Source organism: Balaenoptera musculus, chromosome 19 (genome assembly GCF_009873245.2).
Source record: "Balaenoptera musculus isolate JJ_BM4_2016_0621 chromosome 19, mBalMus1.pri.v3, whole genome shotgun sequence".
In the NCBI taxonomy this organism is placed as follows: domain Eukaryota; kingdom Metazoa; phylum Chordata; class Mammalia; order Artiodactyla; family Balaenopteridae; genus Balaenoptera; species Balaenoptera musculus.
Genome location: NC_045803.1, coordinates 46,664,027 through 46,685,030, shown reverse-complemented (window position 1 = coordinate 46,685,030; position 21,004 = coordinate 46,664,027). Strand labels below are relative to the sequence as shown.

General features: G+C 37.8%; 1 protein-coding gene across 1 annotated transcript in view; it reads right to left on the bottom strand.

The window, feature by feature from the left end:
- The window catches only part of HYDIN (HYDIN axonemal central pair apparatus protein), a 432,518-nt gene that overhangs the window by 225,109 nt on the left and 186,405 nt on the right, over positions 1-21,004 (bottom strand). The window contains 3 exon segments of the mRNA XM_036834209.1: positions 1,275-1,510; positions 8,531-8,598; positions 17,237-17,460. Of these exon segments, the coding sequence (XP_036690104.1) occupies positions 1,275-1,510; positions 8,531-8,598; positions 17,237-17,460 (528 nt within the window).

Below are 21,004 nucleotides of genomic sequence, written 5' to 3'. Positions count from 1 at the left end.
GATCTGAATGATTGTGTCCCCACCTCCGGCCCCAAATTCACATGCTGAAATCTTAACTCCCAATGTGATGATATTAGGAGGTGAGGCCTTTGGGAGGTGATGAGGTCATGAGGGTGGAGCCCTCGTGAGCAGGATGAGTGCCTTTATAAAATAGGCCCCAGAGAGCTCCCTTGCCCCTTCATCACGTGAGGATACAAGGAGACGTCGGCAGTCTACCACCTGAAAAAGGGCCTTCACCAGAACCCTACCATGCTGGCACCCTGACCTCGGACTTCCAGCTTCCAGATTGTAAAGAATAAATTTCTGATGTTTATAAGCTACCCAGTCTCTGGTATTTTGTAGTAGCAGCCCAAACAGACTGAGAGAGCAACACTGGGAAATTACAACAATGTGTGATATCAAACCTCACTGGATCCGTGGAGAAGCCCTGAGAAGAGCTGAAAACTCCCAGAATAGATTTAGGATGAGTAGATTCATGGTGAGATATTATGAAGCATTAAAAGCAAATCTGGGGGATAAAACCATAGCTGAATTAAATATTCAAAGGTAATGACTAAAGAGAAAACTATAACCTTAGCTATGAAGTCTTATGTTTTTCCTTTTCCAGAAAAGATCAAATCATTTAAATTTAGCAGCCTTCAGTATTGCTAGACCTAACTGTTCGGAGAAGCAAAAGTAAGTGAGGGAAGACAGCTAAAATCTTTCTCAGTTAGATGTGAAATAATTCTGCTGGTGGCACCGTGAGGCCATAAGCAAAGCATCACACTGTGGACCTTAATATAAAGCACTGTTAGGAATATCACATCCACATTCGCCATGAAGCCCAGATTCAGATTCAAAATATGAATAAACTGGATATCATCTGTGGCATAAATCTGGATACTTAGTGGTATAAATAATGTGAGTCTAACGCAGGACCTAATTATCAACAAGTTATTAAATATTTTTATGTTAGTATTGATAGGCGTACTATCTGTTTAGAGCAGTGGTTTCAGCAGAAATTGCTAGAATCCACTGTTCTGGTAAAGGCAATGCATTTAGATTGATGGAAATCCACTGGAGCAGTGTCAGCGCTTTTGCCCAATATATTTGATCTGGTTTTTTTTGCTTCAGTAGTTTATTTCCTTATGGAAACAGACCCACTTTTCTATGTGAATTAGAGGCACTCCCTCCCATTGACACTGGGCATATAAAGCAAACTCTAGATGTGGTCCCAATAACTATATGACAGTTCAGCTGCTTGGCCACATGTGCTGGAAGGCTGTGCACTTTACCCTGATAGCAGCAAATCCTTGGGAGCGAATGGTGCCACAGTCGGGGGTGATGGTGAATTCCTTTGGTCTCATTACGGGTACTTCATCCTTGTTCCAATATGATTTTTTGTTGTCTGAATACTGCTCACAACTTGAAATGCTTTTATGGCCAACACCATCCCCAGGCACACGCAGTTTGAAGGTCATGGGGACCAAGGAGGTATTATTGAGGGAACATATCAAGGTATGAGGAAACCCTGGAAAACAAAATGTAAGGTGAGAAATAAAAGCCCCACAAGAGCTTCCCTTTAACTTCAACCTCCCCTTGCACTGCCAAACCTCTTAAATGAATTGTCTATGCACTTAAACACTACTTGCTTAATTCCAACTCTCCCCAGTATTGTTTTCAGTTGCACAATCAATAAATGCATTTCACTCATTCATTCATTCAGTGAATACTTACTATGCATTTACTATGTAACAACAATAGACATGAAACAAATCCCTCCATCATCATCCAGACCCCTCTCTAGAGGCAGTCTCTATAATCAGTTTGCTGAGTAATATTCTAGAAGCACATTGTGCAATTAATTTTCACACAGAAATACAGATTTTTTTCCCAAAGAACAGAGTTATATTTGCTCTTCTTATTTGCCAGTGTGTGAAAGGAGAAGCCTCTGCAGTTTTGCCCGCTGTGTGACCCAGAGCCTGCCAAGACATTATATAATTCATCCTAGACTCGTCTGAGGCTCATGTTCTCAGGGTCGATGACACAAAATAGAATAATAGCCTCTCCTGAGAGAGACTTTACGATCTACTTTTGAGCCAGCCAGAGACTAATACATCGGCTTTCGCCTCCCTTAGACAAAGCTGCTTTTTAATGTTATTTCTAGCCCTCCTACATTCAGTTCAGGGAGACTCATGTTCCTTTCCTAGAGATGTGGATCCTACTTGCCTGGTAAACAATAAACTGAACTCTGATTTTGGATTCCCTAGGTGGCCAATGTATCTGCTACCATTTTCAGAACAAGAATGAGCTACACTCATAAGAGAACAAATATGCATATTTCTACTGGATGTAAACACTTCTCTTTCTACGTTGAACACTACTGCGATAAAATACAATTGGTCTCCTGGAGTTATTACTGCAGTACTGCTGGGGATATTTTGAACCGACCTACTTCACCCCACGTCTGAGCTTTTGTCTACACATTAGGACTGTTGGAAGAAACACATTCATGTCTCCTTTGTGATTCTGCACCTGCCAATCTACTTGGAAGAGATCTTTTATGGAAAAAGAATTGTCTGATTAAGGGCTCTTGAAAGATTATTCTTGGAAATTCCAGAGGTATTTCTAGAAAGTCAGTTTCACAATCATGTAATTGTTACATTTGACTTTTCTGAACTTTCCCAACAATGGCTCTTGTTTTACCTGACCATTTATGGGATAAATACTGTTCAAACATAGGGTGTATTACGGAAGTGGATCCTATAAAGATTCAGACAGGTCTTTCCAAACCATTGCCCAGACTACTTCCCTGAAGTGTTTTTCTGAGAATAAAGCCAAGTACAGCCTCCTAGCTAGAACAATTCCTTGTAATACCCCATATTGCTTATCCAGGAGCCTGAAGAAAAGGGATATTATTTTATTAAAGCCTGAAGGCTCATTAACACAAATGTTATTCCTAGGTTTCTGGTTGCACCAAATCTGAATTACTACCCTATCTGTAGTCCAACTGAATGCAAGTAATTTACAGTGTAGACCTCTATACTCCCTTCTTTAGCACCTAGTACATAAAAAAAAACCCAAAAACAACACGTATGTGCCTTTTCTTGGAATAATTAACAACATGCTTGGCCAGAATGCCTCAAAGATTCAAAGAGACACCTTCATACCTCTCCTGGTACTTAAATAATGATTTAAAAGATGATAGTCTCATTGACTCTCATTCAATATGTGTATTGTCACCTGACCTAGAAAGCCCCTAAGATGAAACTAAAGGAAACTAGGGGCAAAAGATCACAAGGCTGCAAAGGAAAAATTTCATTTCTGACAAAAGGTGGTACATTATTTGGAACATTATCTCTCTAAGAATGGACCCTAGCTAAGATGAGTGTTAAACTGATTCAGCAATACCCAAGACCAAAAATTAAATTACAATTGATAAGACTTTTTGGGATTCACGGGCTATTTTAGACAATGGATTCCTAATTTTTCTAGTAAAATAAAAATCTCCACAAAGCAAAGGGAAATGTGTTAGCAGAGCATTGTGCAAAACAGATGGTACTTTTGTAGCTGTCTACAGAAATAATTCACAATATGGGAGATCAATAAGCACAATTTGCAGAATCCATTCTGAACATAAAAAATTCAGACTTAGAAAACAAACATTACCTAAAATTGGGATCCTCTGTTCGTGTCAATGGTCTCTGGCACACCAACTATGACGTGCCCCAAAGTATGAGCTGGTCTTTGACAAAAATCTTACACCACAGGTCCCATCATAAAAGAGATGAGATAATTTCTGAATAAGAGTTGATAGGAAAATTTCTCCTCTGTAACTGGGGATGTGGCTGGCTCCTGCCTTACATTCTGCTATCATATTCCAGGAAAACTGTGCAGTGAGCTGTGGGTCTAAATCATACTCCAAAGAACCTTTCAAATACAGATGGGCTGTGCCAAAATTATACAGTTAAAATATGTTGTTGTAATTGTCTGTAAATTCTTGAGATGGATTTGAGCCTTCCTATACAGAAAGGCCACTGCCATAAATGTGACTAAGACATTGTACTCTATAACTTTCCCACCTAAGGAATACCAGCCTTACATAGAAGAGTTATAAAGAATCTTACAGTGTGTTAACCATGTGATAAAAAAATTCACAATTACAATCCTTGGGAAATGTAGAACACAAAAATAGTATTTTTGATCTTAAACTGGCCAAGTTCTCTGAGGCTCTTGGAGTTCTTTGGTGAAGAGTTTTACTTTTGGTTCTAATGTCTATCAGACCAGGTTAGCTCCCTCTAGAACTCAGACTATTCACCCTAGGAAATAATAACTAGAAGACCCAGGGGATTAAAGTCTTTTATCAATCTGAATCAAGCTTGCTTAATGCAGACATAACTACACATTGTCAAGAACCAGCTCATCTATAAGTTCAAGAAATCTTCCCAAAAAACTCACCCTCAGAAACTCTCCCTCTTTCAACCTCAAAAATCAAAAAAATATATCAATAGTCTTCTTTAGAGCCTTCTAACAACTGACTCTGCAGTTAATTAAGACGTGAGCCTTTGGGTAAAAAGACGCCCAAAGAAACTGAATTACTGGCTGAAGACGAAAACAACTCTTACTGGAGATCTTAAATGGAAGTTTGCTAAAAAAACCCCAAAACTTCCAGAAATTGATGACCTTCAGCAACAGATTGCTATTCCAAGCTCCTCAGAACAAGCAGACTCTACGTGAAATAGAAAGACTCTGCCCAAGAGTGATGGAACAAGATTTTGCTACATACCGGACATTATTGATTCTCATACTTTCCCTTGTATACTTTCCTTCTTTATCATTCTGCCATATTATTCTCTATTTACTTTCATAAAGTCATAACAACTCTGATATCCCCTATTGTGTCTCCCTTATTGTTAATGATAACTTATTCGGGTCTAGGCTTTGCCCATGCCTACTATAATATCTTCTGCCGACCTTTCTAAGAACTTTCTATGATCATGACAATTAAGCTTTGGCCCTGACTCTCCACTTTACACTCTCCTAAAGTCAATTTAAATACTACCCCTTGAGTAAAATACTGCTAGTTCATACCTGGCCATGGAAGAGACAACTATCATGTATATTTTTTGATGCTTATATTTATTTACCCCAACAACTCTAACCTCAAACCCTAACTTCTCTGTCCAAATTATCCAATGGTCAAGTTCACTGAAAGCCTGGAGCCTTCCAAATTCCTTATTCTCATTCAGCAAATTCTTGTGCCTCCTGAAAAATAGTGACTTTGCAGATACTTATCCTGCCCCTTTTGGTCTATCACCTGGCATAATACCAGTTATGACTTGGTCCGTTTTATTCTTTGACCAATCTGAGGAGTTATCAAAGCCTCAGTGTTCCTTCAGGGACAATCACCACCCAAATTCTGTAATTTAACTCTCTCATGATACTGTAACTTCAGTCAAACTAATTAATTATTAGACAGGTCATCCAACAACCAATCAAAAGCTTCACAGCCATACTTTAAATATTTTAGATACCAACCAACAGTACTATTACCTCTCACCTACTTTATGGTATTTATAATATCCTAACATCATCGATCCCCACAGACCCTGATGCCAAATCCAAATCTTCATCTCTAAGCAAGTAAATGCCATGTCTCCAACACTAGCCTGTAACAGATGGCTCTTCAGGAATGGGCCTTCTTGCCAATATGGGGACAATACTACCAACTTTAGTTAGCTTAATGTACTCCCCAGCTCTACAACAGTCTCTGAAGACCTCGTTTAACTCCACACAATATATCTGTCATCCTGAAATAACTAAAAAAGTCCTCCAATTTCTGGCTGACTCCTGTAACAGTTGATTTCTCTTTTGAATCTGGAACTAACTATATACACTTCTTAGAGTATAGTTTCAAATAAATAACTCTCCTAAGAACCATGTTTCTCTGTGACAGGAGGCCAATCTACCTGGAGAAATAAGTGATACTTTGTGTTGGAGTCATGAGGACTCTAGTTCCAACTCTGGAATTTGAAAATATACCACAAGATAATTTTGAAAGATTATTACAAAACTGCCCCTAACTTTAGCCATTACAGTGAAGAATCCAGAAGCACAGCAAAGTAGCTTGAATTTACTGAACCAGGTGTTTTGAAAACCTTAGATTTCCTATTGGCAAGAAAAAGGGTATGTTTTTTATTAACATTTCCTGTCACAATGCAGAGAAGATTAAGGAATCCATATCCAAACTAAAAGAAAAGGCAACTTGGGTTTTGAAGGTGGACTTAGGAGGGTAAGTTCTCATATCTCAGACTTGGGAAATCTTGGGTCATGGCTCTGTAGTGTCTTCTAGCCTCTTATATCATAAGAGTCTAGCTGCTGTATCATCAAATGGTTCAGTAAGATATTATACAAAAGGAAAATAAACTATTTCTAATTTTCACCTAAGCTAGTTACCAAAACTTCTAGCTGGACCAACTATGAGGAACAGCTGTTGATTATTATCTCTATAGCGAAAGGAAACTATGAATAAATTACCCAGTGATGGCCTTTCCTGTATCCTTAGGGATAAGAGAGGACCAAATGGAAGACTGTTACTGGAAAAACCTACCTAGCCTTGGAGCATGCATACATGGTTTTACCCATTGTGTGACCCAGAGCTTGCCAATATCAAATACAGCATTTTGAGTAAATCAGTGGCATCTTGGGGATATACATTTGCCATATTCCATGCAAATGTACTATTAGGGGCTCTGATGTTTTAAAATGTTTGGATTCTAGATAAAAGCATTTCAGATATTCATGGGGTTCAATAATTGGCTTATCATTGGCACAGTATTTACATTAACATGTCAGAGCTGAGCAATAGGGCACATTCTGGACAATAAGTCAGTGGAGATTTCTTGGAGTAACTGATTTGAGGTGCTTACTTTGACTTGTTTTTTCCCTCCAGGGCATACGACATAGGGCACATCTTCCAAATGTACTTGGACTGGACTTTGCGTTTAAATGCCCGTGGAAGGGTATGCTGCTGTGGGCACCAGTTGCTCAGAGCTCTCCATGGACTCCGTTTGAAGTGTTTGGAGTACACTGCGTAGGTCTTTGGGTACACAAACTCCCCTCTTATTGTGCATCAGTCACAGTTACCCTTAAGTTGTAGGTCACTTTCATTTTCCTTCAAAAGAGTCTATCATTCAAATATGCCCTACAAATCTGTAACATCTCTCCAGCCATTTTCACATTCTATATGAACAGACATTCAACTTCATTTATATAGATTTTCCTATGGTATGTGCCTTACCCAATATAACGTAGATCAGGGTGGGGGCATTGTATAAATAAATATATTCTGAATTTTAGAAACTTTTATAACACCCAAATGTTAAAGCAACTGATAAAGGCATTATGAATCAGCTTTTTCTAAAGAACTATTTTTCCCCAAGTTAGACAAGCCTACTTGAAATGAAGCAAGAGAACTGAAAGTCAAAATGGGAAACAATAGAGCAAAATGGAAAGAATTATGGAATAAGATTTAGACTAGGGTTTCTCAATTTTTTAAAGTTATCACCTCCTAAAAAGAACCACTGTGATAATTAATTTTATATCAAGTCAAATCAGTTAATTAAATATGATTTAAATTAGACAATTTCTACCTAACAAGAGAAATTAAATACTAAGGAATAAGATTCTGTTGGGCAGGGTGGAACTTTGAAGGAACACAAACCATTGTTATATCTAAGTTGTTTCAATACCCAAGAGCCAATTTTTGCCTCTCTAGGGGCAACTCTCAACACCCAAGTTGACAGTATATGATTTAGATAGATCTCAATTGAAATACTAATTCTGCCACTGCTGTGTGACCTTTGGGAGGTATTTAACTGTTCCAATGCTCAGTTCATCCATCTCTAAAATGGGGACCTTAAAGAGTGCCTTCTCCTAGGATTGCTAAAACGTTTAAATGTAGTACCACATGTAATTACTTAGCAGTAATTGGACTACAAGAAAGAACCAATTAATGGGTAATTTTGCTGCCACTGTTGTTATCATTTTTATTATTGGGGAAGTTTAGATGGGAGAAAATGACTCAGGGAAGCAATTGAGTAAAAAGACTATACAAACATATAGAAGAGTCTTCAATTTGGAGTGATAAAACACCTGAATTAAACCACTACCGAGCTCACTTTAAACCTGAGAGCATCTCTGTGGAAAGGTTGCTGTGTAGCCAAAGTGGCAAATCAGAATCTGCATATAAACAGAATGTTCAGAATGTTAAGACAGTGGAATAAAGCATAAAGCTTTCTGTTGTTCCACTGCAGGAAGAGGGGGGACAGCCATGGCCTGACAACTACTAGTATCCAGGAGACATGGCTATAACATTCACCTATAAACTAGGAAACAGCACCAAAATTCTGCAGAGGAAGAACAATTCTAGACCCTCTTAGCTATTACCCACACAAAATGGTAAGAGAAGCTCTTTGTAAACTTTCATCCTTCCATGTGGAGGGAAAAGTAATTCTTCTCAATTTCTAATTTAAAATGGAAAAGTACTCACCAAAGGAAACATCACCAAAATGCAGAGCAGGAACATTAAAATGGAAGGTAGGTCCAATGACACAGCCTCTGGAAGTAGGAATACAAGTTAAGGGAGTGGAAAGAGAATCCAGTGAATTCAAGGTAACAATCAAGAAGTGGGTAGAGGTAAGTACTGAAAACCATAATTTAGCATTAAATCAATTACAGCATCATCTTGGACTTAAGGAAACTGTGAGATGATGGTCTAGCCCAATGGTTCTTAGAATTCCTTTTCCACTCTCAACCTTTGGGTTTTAGCAAACGATGCTATGGTTACTTACCACCATATTGCTATCAATGATGAGGCAGAGCAGACACATCACTGAACTAATGGCACAAAATGTTAATGTGGATGAGACACATATCATGAAAATTTATTAACTCAGGCAAGAAAAAAATTATAGGTTTAATCATATAATAGACATCAAAGACTATCAATGATACCAGTATTCCTTGGCCCACACCTTTATAAAACTGTTTTAATCCCGTTCCTACCACCAACTAGCTGTGATCTTGGCCAATCACTTTACCTCTGTAGGCCTCAGTTTCTTTTCCTAACATACGAGAGAAGACTGGAACAGGTGGCCTTTAAGGACTCTTTAACTGTTGTTGTTCTGTTTCCCTCTCATACAAGACTCATGATCTTGGAGTGACACTCTAGCTTAAAATAAATAATAGAGAGATTCTACAGTTTCTAACTGACTTCAGGTGTGGTAGATAGCATAATGGTCCCCAAAGATGTCTATGTGCTAATCCCCACAATCTGTGAATATATTAGGTTACATGGCAAAGGGTAATTAAGGTGGCAGAAGGAATTAAGTTGCTAATTAACTGATCTTAAGATAGGGGATTAGCCTGAATTATCCAGGTGGGCTCAATGTAATCACAAAGGTCTTTAAAATTAGAATACAGGGGCAGAGAGGAGGTAGGAGTGAGGCAATGTGAGAAGGACTCAACCAGCCTTTGCTGGCTTTGAAGATAGAGGAGGCAGAACATGAGCCAAGGACCGTGGGCAGCTTCAAAAAGCTGAACAAGGTTAGGAGATGAATTCTCCCCTAGAGCTTCCAGAAAGAAACACAGCCCTGGCCAACACCTTGATTTTAGCGCAGTAAGACCTGTGTTGGACTTTAGATCTACAGAACTGTAAAATAATAAATCTGTATTGTTTTAAGCTACTATGTTTGTGGTAATTTATTACAGCAGCAATAGAAAACCAATATATCAGATATTTGTTTATTCTTGTCTTTCTCCATGGTCCATGTCCCTAAAATCTCTAGACCAAAGGTAAGAACTGAAATAATTCCCCATCTATGTGCCAAGCTTTTAAAAGTTATAGACACAAATACCAGAAACCCCACTAAGCATGAGTCTCCGGCTGTTGAAAGCCTGGGAGGAGAGATGACAACAAAGACTCAATGCAGCAAGTTTCAATTCTAAAAGCCTTTCCCAGGACCATCTATTCTATTTCATGCTAATGATCCAAAGTGGTTTCAAAAGGAGCAGCTGGTACTTAGCAAGGAATTAGGATCCAGCTGAGATAAGTCAAAGGAGCCTACAGATTAGATACTTGATTTGTAAAAGAAGTTTTGGGGGGGCCAAAGAAACAAATAGATCAAAAGTGTCTGAAATGCACAAAAGCCTAAAGAAATAAGAAAGATCACAAAACTGCACAAAGCAGTCATTTAATCAGTGTAGTAGAAAAAAACCAGAGTTAAATCACATTTGTTCAAAGGCACAGGTAACTAGGGGAACTGCAGCTGAATACCAACTGGACTTAGATATTGTCACATTCATTCAAACAGGGATCCTGGACATTAGGGCAGTCTCTGCCAAGATGGTGTCCTCCATCAATGCAATGGTCTGTTAAAATTAGAATTTTAAAGACTAAGAGAGTGACTGAATTATGATGTTATGTGAAACGGGTTGAATGCGAAATATGCTACAGTTAAACTGTATAAAGTCACATATGTAAAAATAGGAGGGAACAAAACTGTTCATGAGTAATTTAAAAAATCACATTAACTTTACAGTGCTGTTTATCCAACCACTTAAAATACTGTGTCATGCAGCTGGAGAAATCAATAGAAACAGCAACTGTTCTGATCTTTCAAGGCATACTAGCCAAAATTATGTGGTACTAAGGAAAGAAGATTACCCAACAATAAAAGAATAAGAAACAAAATTACAGAATCCACAATATTAACTTTATAGAGACTTCTTGGACCATAAGGCCCAAGAAAGAGTTCCTGGCAAAGTCATAAGTAAAATCAGTATTACTGCGTGGAGCTGGAAATAAATAATAAATTATACATGTATTTCACCCTTTATCATTAGACATTTATTTATGACACTAGATATTTGCCAAGTTTTCAAAATTATTGTTTGTGGTTTGAAGTGCTAGAACACTTTGGACAAATGCAATTTAGACAAGAATATTTCTCTTAGCAATCTGTGATTAGTTTTAGGATGAACATAAGCATTCTTTCCACAGTCAGACTTTCCTTTCCTTTGAAAGAAACAAGGAATGAACATCGAAAATAAGAAAGTGGCATGGGAGTGGTGTGAATGGTAAGGTGCAGAGGATAAAACAAGAGACTTAACCTCCACAGAGCACCTGGAGTATTAACTAGTCCAAGTTTACTTGCAAGTTCCTAGGAGATTCCTAAACCCTATTATTCACAGTGGAAAAACCAAGCAGACCCTAACCTATTCAGACATTGCTAGTGACACGCATTACTAGTTTGGGATCTTTAGGAGAACAGATCAGAGGTTTAAAAAATTCACCCATGAAATGAATGAATTATAGGCTCCTGGAAATTAAAAAAAATAACAGCCTCATTGAAATATAATTCACATGCTATACAATTCACCCATTTAAAGTGTATAAGTCAATGGTTTTTGTATAGTATTCACATATATGTGCCACCACCACCTGGGTTAACTTTAGAACATTCCCGTCACCTCAAAAAGAAACCCCATACCCTTTAACTATCACCCTCTATCTCCATCTCCCACCTCCACCCCTGGCCCTAAGTAACCACTAATCTACTTCCTATCCATATACAGATTTTCTCTCTCTGGACATTTCACATAAATGGAATCATACAATATATGGTCTTTTGTGACTGGCTTCTTTCACTTGTCATAGCGTTTTCAAGGTTCATTCATTGTACCATGTTGTAGCATGTACATCCTTTCTTTCTTTTTTCATTCCTTTTTATGGTCTTAATAACATTCCATTGTGTGGATAGACCACATTTTGTTTATTCATTCATCAGTTGGTAGACACTTGGATTATTTCCACCTTTTGGCTACTATGAATAATGCTTTGTAATAAACATTCATGTACAAGTTTTTGTATGGATTTATATTTTCATTTTTCTTGGGTATGTATCTAGGAATGGAATTGCTGGGTCACATGGTAACTCAACGTTTACTTGAGAAAACCTGTCAGACTGTTTTCCAAGTGACTGTATATTTTACATTCCACCATCAGTGTATGAAGGTTCTGATTTCTCTACATTCTCTCCAACACTTGTTGTTTTCCATATTTTAAATTATAGCCATCCACGTGGGTGTAAGTTGTATCTCATTATGGTTTCAATTTGCATCTCCCTGATGATTAATGATGTTGAGAGTCTTTTCATATGTTATTAATCATTTGTATATCTTCTTTAGAGAAATGTCTGCTCAGATGGTTGTCCAATTTTGATTGGTTGTCTTTTTATTACTGAGTGTAAATGTTCTCTATATATCTTAGATATAAGTCCCTTTTCAGATATGTGATTTACAAATACTTTCTCCCATATTTTGGTTTGTTTTTTCACTTTCTTAATAGTGTCCCTTAAGGCACAAAATTTTTAAATTTTGATGAAGTCTAATTTATTTATTTTTTCTTTGATTGCTTGTACTTAGGTGTCATCTTTAAGAAACCTTTGCCTAATCCAAGGTCATGCATATTTGCACTTATGTTTTATTTAAACAGTTGTATAGTGTTAGTTGTTACATTTGGGTCTTTGGCCCATATTATGTTAATTTTGTATATGGTCTGAGGTTTGCGGTGGGGGGGGGGTCCAACTTTATCCTTTTGCATGTGGATATCCAGTTGTTCCAGCAGCATCGGTTGAAAAAACTATCCTTTTTCCCATTGAATTGTCTTGATACTCTTGATAAAAATAAATTGACCATAACTGTGTGAATTTATTTTTGGACTCTCAATTCTATGCCATTGATCTATATGTCTATCTTTATGCCAGTACAACACATTCTTGATAACTGTATCAAAACTATAGTAAGTTTTGAACTGGGAAGTGTAAGTCCTCCAAATTTGTTCTTATTTTTTAAATTGTTTTGGCTATTGTGGGATTCTTGCATTTCCATATAAAGTTAGTATCAGCTCGTCAATTACCGCAGAAAGGGCAGCTGAAATTTTGACAGAATCATGTTGAATCTATACATCATTTTGGAAATACTGCCATCTTAGGTAATATTGAGTCTTCCAACCCATGAAAACAGATGTCTTTTCACTTATTTAGGTCTTCTTTTAAATTCCTTTCAATGATGTTCTGTAGTTTTCAATGTACAAGTCTTACACTTTTTATTGTTAAATTTATTCCCAACTTTATCATCTTTTTTGAACCTATTGTAAATGGAATTTTCTTAATTTCATTTTTGAATTTTCATTGCTACGGTCTAGAAATACAATTGATTTTTGTACATTGATTCTATATCCTGCAATTGTTCTGAACTCATTCGTTAGCTCTATAGTTTTTTGGTGGATTCCTTAGGATATTCTATATATAATATCATGTCATCTGCAAAGAGAGATAGTTTTACTTCTTCCTTTCCAACCTGAATGCCTTTTATTTCTTTTTCTTGCCTAATTGCCTTGGATAGAACCTCCAAGTACAATGTTGAGCAGAAACAACTTTCAGTTTTATTAATTTTCTCTATTGTTTTTCTTTATTTCATTAATTTCCACTCTAATCTTTATTACTCCTTCCTTGTGCTTGCTTTGGATTTAGTTAGCTCTTCTTTTCAAGTTTCTTAAGGTAGCAATTTAGGTTATTGATTTGAAATCTTTCTTCTTTTTAAATACAGGCACTTACAGCTATCAGTTTCCCTCTAAGCGCTACTTTTACCACATCTCATAAGTTTTGTATATTGTGTCTTGTTTTCACTTATCTCAAAGTATTTTAAAATTTCTGTTGTAATTTCTTCTTTAACCTATTGGTAATTTAGGGGTGTTTTTTACTTTCCACATATTTGTAAATTCTCCAGATTTCCTTCTATTTTTGATTTTCATTCATTTCTTTCTAGTTGAAGAACACACTCTCTATGATTCAAATTATTTAAAATTTATTGAGACTTGTTTTATGGCTTAACACATGGTGTATTCTGGAAAATGTTCCAAGTGCACTTGTTGGGTTCTACAGGTATCTGTTAGGTCCAGTTGGTTTATGGTATTGTTCAGCTCTTCTATTTCCTTTATGATGTTCTGCCTAGTTGTTCTATCCATTGTTGAAAGTAGGGTAGTGACATCTCCAACTACTACTGTTCAATTACCTATTTCTCTCTTCAGTTCTGTAGCTTTGCTTCATGTATTTTGGGGACCTGCTGTTAAGTGCATCGATGTTTATAATTGTTGTATCTTCTTGATGGACTGACTATTATCGTAAAATGTTCTTTGTCTTTGTAACATTTTTGTTCTAAAGTTATTTAGATATTGGTATAGCCACTCCAGCTTTCTTTTGGTTAGTGTTTGCAGGGTATCTTTTTCCATCCGCTTAAAAAAGTTTGGAACCTATTCATACTTTCAGATCTGAAGTGCGTCTCTTGTAGACAGCAAAAGTTGGATCATATTTTGTATGTGTTGTTTTTAAAGTCTATTCTGCTAATCTCTGCCTTTTAATTTAAGTGTTTTAAATATATTTATAGTTAATATAACAAATGATAAATTAGGATTCCTTCTTCCTTTTCTCTATTGTTTTCTACATGTCTTAATGTTTTCTCAGTTCTTCTATTCTTTCACTATTGCCTTCCTTTGAGTTAAATGGATATTTTCGAGTATAGCCTTTTAATTCCCTTGTCATCTCTTTTACCATATTTTTGGTTAGTTTAGGAAATAATTTAGGAAATAGGCAATCACATCCTGAATTTGGATAAATAATTCACAGAGTCGCAGGGTAAGACAATAGGATTCATGTAACAGGAATGTCTACCAAACCCAAATTCACCAGTCACTGCACCTAATATACAACCTTGCAGGTAGGAGGTGCTCATTAAGAGTTTATTAAACAAATATCCAAAATACATGTTTTTTTTTTCTAAATACAGTAGCAATGTGTGCATGTTGATAGTTAGATACAATATTAATTATTAGGCTAAACTTAAATGTGAATGACTGGATGAAATTGGGATGGCTTTTTTATCCAACTTGAAGGACAGTTAGCCTGTCTCAGCCAGCAGTTTGATTTTTCTTTGCCTGCATGAAAAGTAAAATTATGGTCCTTTAACATCCTATTCTTTCTTGCCTATAGATAGGAATATTCTCCTTTTATCTTAAATGTTTATAAGAGCAGAGTTTTAAGATTTTTATCTTTCCCGCTTTTGTATGGAGGCCTGTCTATGATGCTGGATGTTGCGGAGGATACTCATGGTTCTGAACAATATTTCCTGGTGCCAAGAAGTCAGAAAGCCTTGATTCAGTTGGGGGCTTTCAAGAGCTGATCTTCTGGAACTTAACAAGGGGGCTAAGGGGCCAGATGATCTCTGAATGATAGACAAGGTTGCACTTGCAAGTTCGCTCTTCCTGCTTCTCCAGATAACTACCTCCACTGTTTGTCATGAGATGTGAATTGTTATGGAGGCGGGAGGTGGGTTAAAGTTTACATAATGTGAAAAAGTACTCCTGTTCTTCTCATATTCTGCACATCCCTGAAGGAGGTAAATCTTGGGCCAGGATAAGCATGATACATCTTCTTAAGAGTCAATGTTATTCAAATATCTGAGAAAGCTTACTCCAATTTCTTCTTTTAGCACAAACACAGATGCATTATGGAAAAGAATGTAAATGCATTGTGAATGTTTCAGATAAGTCTTGAGATCTTTTTAAAGAGTTTATGACTGTGGTAGGCTGTCTTAGCCATGCCACAGAACACCTGAGGCAAATGCACTCACTCTCCTTACTTGTTAGGGGTTGTATTCATTTGCTAAGACTGTCATAAAGTATTAGAGACTCGGTGGTTTAAACAACAGAAATTTATTTCCTCACAGTTCTGTAGGCTGGAAGTCCAAGATCAATGTGTTGGCAGGGTTGGTTTCTTCTGAGGAACTCCCTCCTTAGCTTGTAGATGGGTACCTTCTCCCCATGTCTTCCCACAGTCTTTTCCTGTTTGTGTATCTGTCCTAATGTCCTCTTCTTACAAGGACACCATTCTTATTAGATTAGGGCCCACCCATATGACCTCATTTTACCTTAATTACTTCTTTAAAAGTCTTATCTCCAAATGCAGTCACATTCTGAAGCACTGAGTGTTAGGACTTCAACATATGAAATTTGGGAGGATGTAATTCACCCTAGAACAGAGATACTTAGGTGGAAGAATTGAGAAGAAATGGTAATCGCCTTGGAGTCAATCTTAAGATTCTAAATTTCTAGTAGGTATCACAAGATCAATAAGTTTTCCCAGGACCCTTCAGGCCTAGGAAATATGTCTGTCTCTTTTCTATGTTATCTCCAGGCCACAAGGGAGACCTCAGCTGTAGATGGAGTGAGGTCCTGCTAGGCTACTGACCCATAATAAGAGAGACTACCATGGTAATTAACAACCTGTTGCTGTGGGAATCTAAATAGAATCTGCAATCTATTCTGAAGATATGATCTTTTTAAGCACCAGGAACTAAAGCTATAGATCTGCCCAATGGGTTGGTCACAGAGAACTTCTTTTTAAACCTGAGGACAAACAAAGCAGCTAGAGAAGCCATTAAAAGACATCTAGCACAAAAGCTGCAAGTGTCTAGCCTTGACTGACTGACACTATAAGTAGACTTTTATAATTCCTGGAGACATTAAAGGTTAAGAGCACTTAAAGAATTTCCTTAAAATAAAAACAAGAGATGCAGGTTTAGAGAAACTGTGATAACAGTTAGAGCTTAATTATAGGAGATGATTTTATCCAGGTGTTAATAACCTACTTTCCCTAAACATACTAAAACAGAGAGTAAGTAGAAACTAATATAGTGTTTAAGTTCTTATTTTATAAGGTTACAGCTTACAGAAAAACTAGATTCCAAAATACCATCTGCATCCATACTACAGTAATAAGTTAAACACGTTCACTAGAGAAACACTGGTGGAAATTTAAAACACCCCAGTATGTTGATGTGGTCATATCAACAAAGACAGTTATGGACATTCAAGACATGATCTAGTTTTGGTTTTTTAAAGTAAGTTTATGAAAGGATTTTATTTTTACATTTTACTTCTGTAACAGTAAAAAGTAAACAGTAGGGAATCAAATTGTTGCTACTTTCAGACAGGTATCAATATTGTTGACAAAAAAATAAATAAATATTTTGGCAACCTAGTAATTCTCCATTAATCTGTAAAGTGCTCTAGTTTTGAAGTTTAAGAAAGCATTAGGTAAAAACTTCAGTTTCCACATTACCTGTAGAAGTAACTTACATAATGGTCAATTTCACAGGCTCTGGTGATCCATTGACATTGACCAGGAACTCTTCTTCAAAGTGTCCCAGGATGGAAGAACTGAAGGAGATCTGGACAGCCTGGACCCCACTTGGTTCGATGATACCTTCCTTGGGACTGAAAACAAAGCAGGTCCCCACAGCCGAAGTTGGAGGGATCACGTTGAAGAGGGCATCAATGCTGCCTTTGTTGGATAGTACTGCCTATATCAAAAAGACAAGAATGAAAAGGTAGGCAATGGGCCTCTGATTTATTTTCATATAAGCACCAACACAGAGACAGCTGCAGGAAGTAGAACCACAGAAAAACTCCAGGGGAAAAATAAGCAGTCTTCTGTCTTGAATGTTTGAAGACAGGAATCCCAAGCCAGAAAGTAATTTTTATCAGAAACAGAAAGTGTTTTTATCTCCTTTTTAAAATAGAGTTAGTCATATGCATTATATTCATGCTATAAAGATTGATCATAATCACATCTATTGAAGAAGAACCTTAAAAGACCTTTTCTTTTTTTGATTCTATCTCTGAAGTAACCAAGGGAAGGTAGGTCTTTCTCTTATACACATGAGAAGGCTGGGATTAAGTGGCATGCTGAAAAATAAAAAGCAAGTTAGAATAGAGGATCAAGAACTATCTAAGCCTATGTTTATAATGTAGCTTGAAGAATGTAGAATGAGCTATTATTGTGGATTCCAGATTGCAAGGATTCTCTTTGTTGTACCATTAGATTTCATCCTATTGTGATATTTTCATCTCAAACTGTAATGGATGGATAACTGTTTTGGGATGCTTATGTGAGCCATTGTTTTACTACAGAAAAGTTTTTTGTTCGTTTGTCTGGTTTTGGTTTTTTTTGGCTGTGCAGTGCTGTGTGAGGCATCTTAATTCCCCGACCAGGGATGGAACCCGTGTCTCCCCAACAGTGGAAGCATGGAGTCTTAACCACTGGACCGCCAGGGAAGTCCCATACAGAAAAGTTTTATTCCTATATACTAATGTTCTGGAACCAAGTCATTGCCCATATTTGATTGCACATGAGGTGTGTGTACAAAGCTCATGCGTGGCATTCAGAGGCCTCCACAGCTGGCTCCGTCTACCACTCCCACTGTCACTTTCCACAAGTCCATCCATGAACTTGTACTATAGCCACACAGTCCTATTCCTCGGCTTCTAGAACACAATCTCTATTCCTTGCCAACGCTTACACCTGAATGGGTGAACAGTCATTCTCTCTACTTAGAAAGTGCCTTCAACCTACATCAAGGCACTGGAGGGAAAAAAGAGGAGGTGATGAAGAAAGATTCAGAAAAGTATGGGGGGCATGTCAGGAACCGAGAAAGCCAAGAGACAACTTCCAAAAGGGGTTGAACGGGGATAGAGGTTAAGGAGAATAAGCTTTGAGAAAATTCTATAGATTTTTTAATTAGAGGCCATCCCTGCCCTTGAAGAAGAAAGTAATTTCAATAGAGTGTGACTGTAGAATCCAGAGTACAAATGTTTAGGGAGTGAGTAGGTGCAGAGGAAATAGTGGTTGACTATTCTTGATTCCTGTTTTGAGAAGATTAGTGGTAAAAAAGAGAAAATGGGGGTGGCAAAGCTGCAGGAAGGTATGGTAGGTGAGACTTAGTCTATTTATACTATTAAATGAGATAATGCACACTTAAGGCCCAGCCTAGATGTTTGTTTTTGTAATAAGAAAAGGGGACTAGGTAACCAAGGTAATAGGGTCTGGGTGGATGTAGGGGGTCCACTAGATCAGGTTGCCTCCTCAGGAGCAGAGAAGAAGGAATCAAGAGCATAAGTAGGATACAGTCAGGGGTTCTTGCAAAGGAAGACAACCACTCCTGCCAAGAGAAGACGGATGATGTACCAAAAGAGGTACATAACTAAGTGTTACTTGATACGTTGTTCATCTTTTTACATTTATTTCCCATCTCCCTCATCCTACGTTCCCTGGTCATAGGAGTTATGCTTCATCCTTTATTCCTTTTAAAAAGACCATGCAGAAAAGTGATTATGACCAGCGTCTCAGAAGCCAAATGCCTGGGTTCAAATCCCAGCTTTTCCACTGACGTGACTAGCTGTGTGACCTTGCAGAACCTGCTTGGCTTCTCTGTGTCCATTTCCCCATCTGTAATGTGTAAGTATTACTGATAAACCAGGGAACCCGGGCAGCAGCCGTAGTTGCCACCTGGGGCCAAGCACCACAGTGCATCTTGTTCGCCGTATAGCTGACAGGGTCTTGGTGCTCCAGCTGGGTGTCAGGGCTGTGCCTCTAAGATGGGAGAGCCGAGTTCAGGACACTGGTCCACCAGAGACCTCCCGGCTCCACGTAATATCAAACAGTGAAAGCTCTTCCAGAGATCTCCATCTCAATGCTAAGACCCAGCTCAACTCAACGACCAGCAAGCTACAGTGCTGGACAACCTATGCCAAACAACTAGCAAGGCAGGAACACAACCCCACCCATTAGCAGAGAGGCTGCCTAAAATCATAATAAGGTCACAGACACCCAAACACCCCACCATGCAGGAACACAACCCCACCCATTAGCAGAGAGGCTGCCTAAAATCATAATAAGGTCACAGACACCCCAAAACACACCACCGGACGCGGTCCTGCCCACCAGAAAGACAAGATCCAGTCTCATCCACCAGAACGCAGGCACCAGTCCCCTCCACCAGGAAGCCTACACAACCCACTGAACCAACCTTAGCCACTGGGGGCAGACACCAAAAACAATGGGAACTACGAACCTGCAGCCTGCAAAAAGAAGACCCCCAAACACAGTAAGTTAAGCAAAATGAGAAGACAGAGAAACACACTGCAGATGAAGGAGCAAGGTAAAAACCCACCAGACCAAACAAATGAAGAGGAAATAGACAGTCTACCTGAAAAAGAATTCAGAGTAATGATAGTAAAGATGATCCAAAATCTTGGAAATAGAATGGAGAAAATACAAGAAACGTTTAACAAGGACCTAGAAGAACTAAAGAGCAAACAAACAATGATGAACAACACAATAAATGAAATTAAAAATTCTCTAGAAGGAATCAATAGCAGAATAACTGAGGCAGAAGAACGGATAAGTGACCTGGAAGATAAAATAGTGGAAATAACTACCATGGAGCATAATAAGGAAAAAAGAATGAAAAGAATTGAGGACAGTCTCAGAGACCTCTGGGACAACATTAAATGCACCAACATTCGAATTATAGGGGTCCCAGAAGAAGAAGAGAAAAAGAAAGGAACTGAGAAAATATTTAAAGAGATTATAGTTGAAAACTTCCCTAATATGGGAAAGGAAATAGTCAATCAAGTCCAGGAAGAACACAGAGTCCCATACAGGATAAATCCAAGGAGAAACACACCAAGACATATATTAATCAAACTATCAAAAATTAAATACAAAGAAAAAATATTAAAAGCAGCAAGGGAAAAACAACAAATAACATACAAGGGACTCCCCATAAGGTTAACAGCTGATCTTTCAGCGGAAACTCTGCAAGCCAGAAGGGAGTGGCAGGACATATTTAAAGTGATGAAAGGGAAAAACCTACAACCAAGATTACTCTACCCAGCAAGGATCTCATGCAGATTTGACGGAGAAATTAAAACCTTTACAGACAAGCAAAAGCTAAGAGAATTCAGCACCACCAAACCAGCTTTACAACAAATGCTAAAGGGAGGCAACACAAGAGAAGGAAAAGACCTACAATAACAAACCCAAAACAATTAAGAAAATGGTAT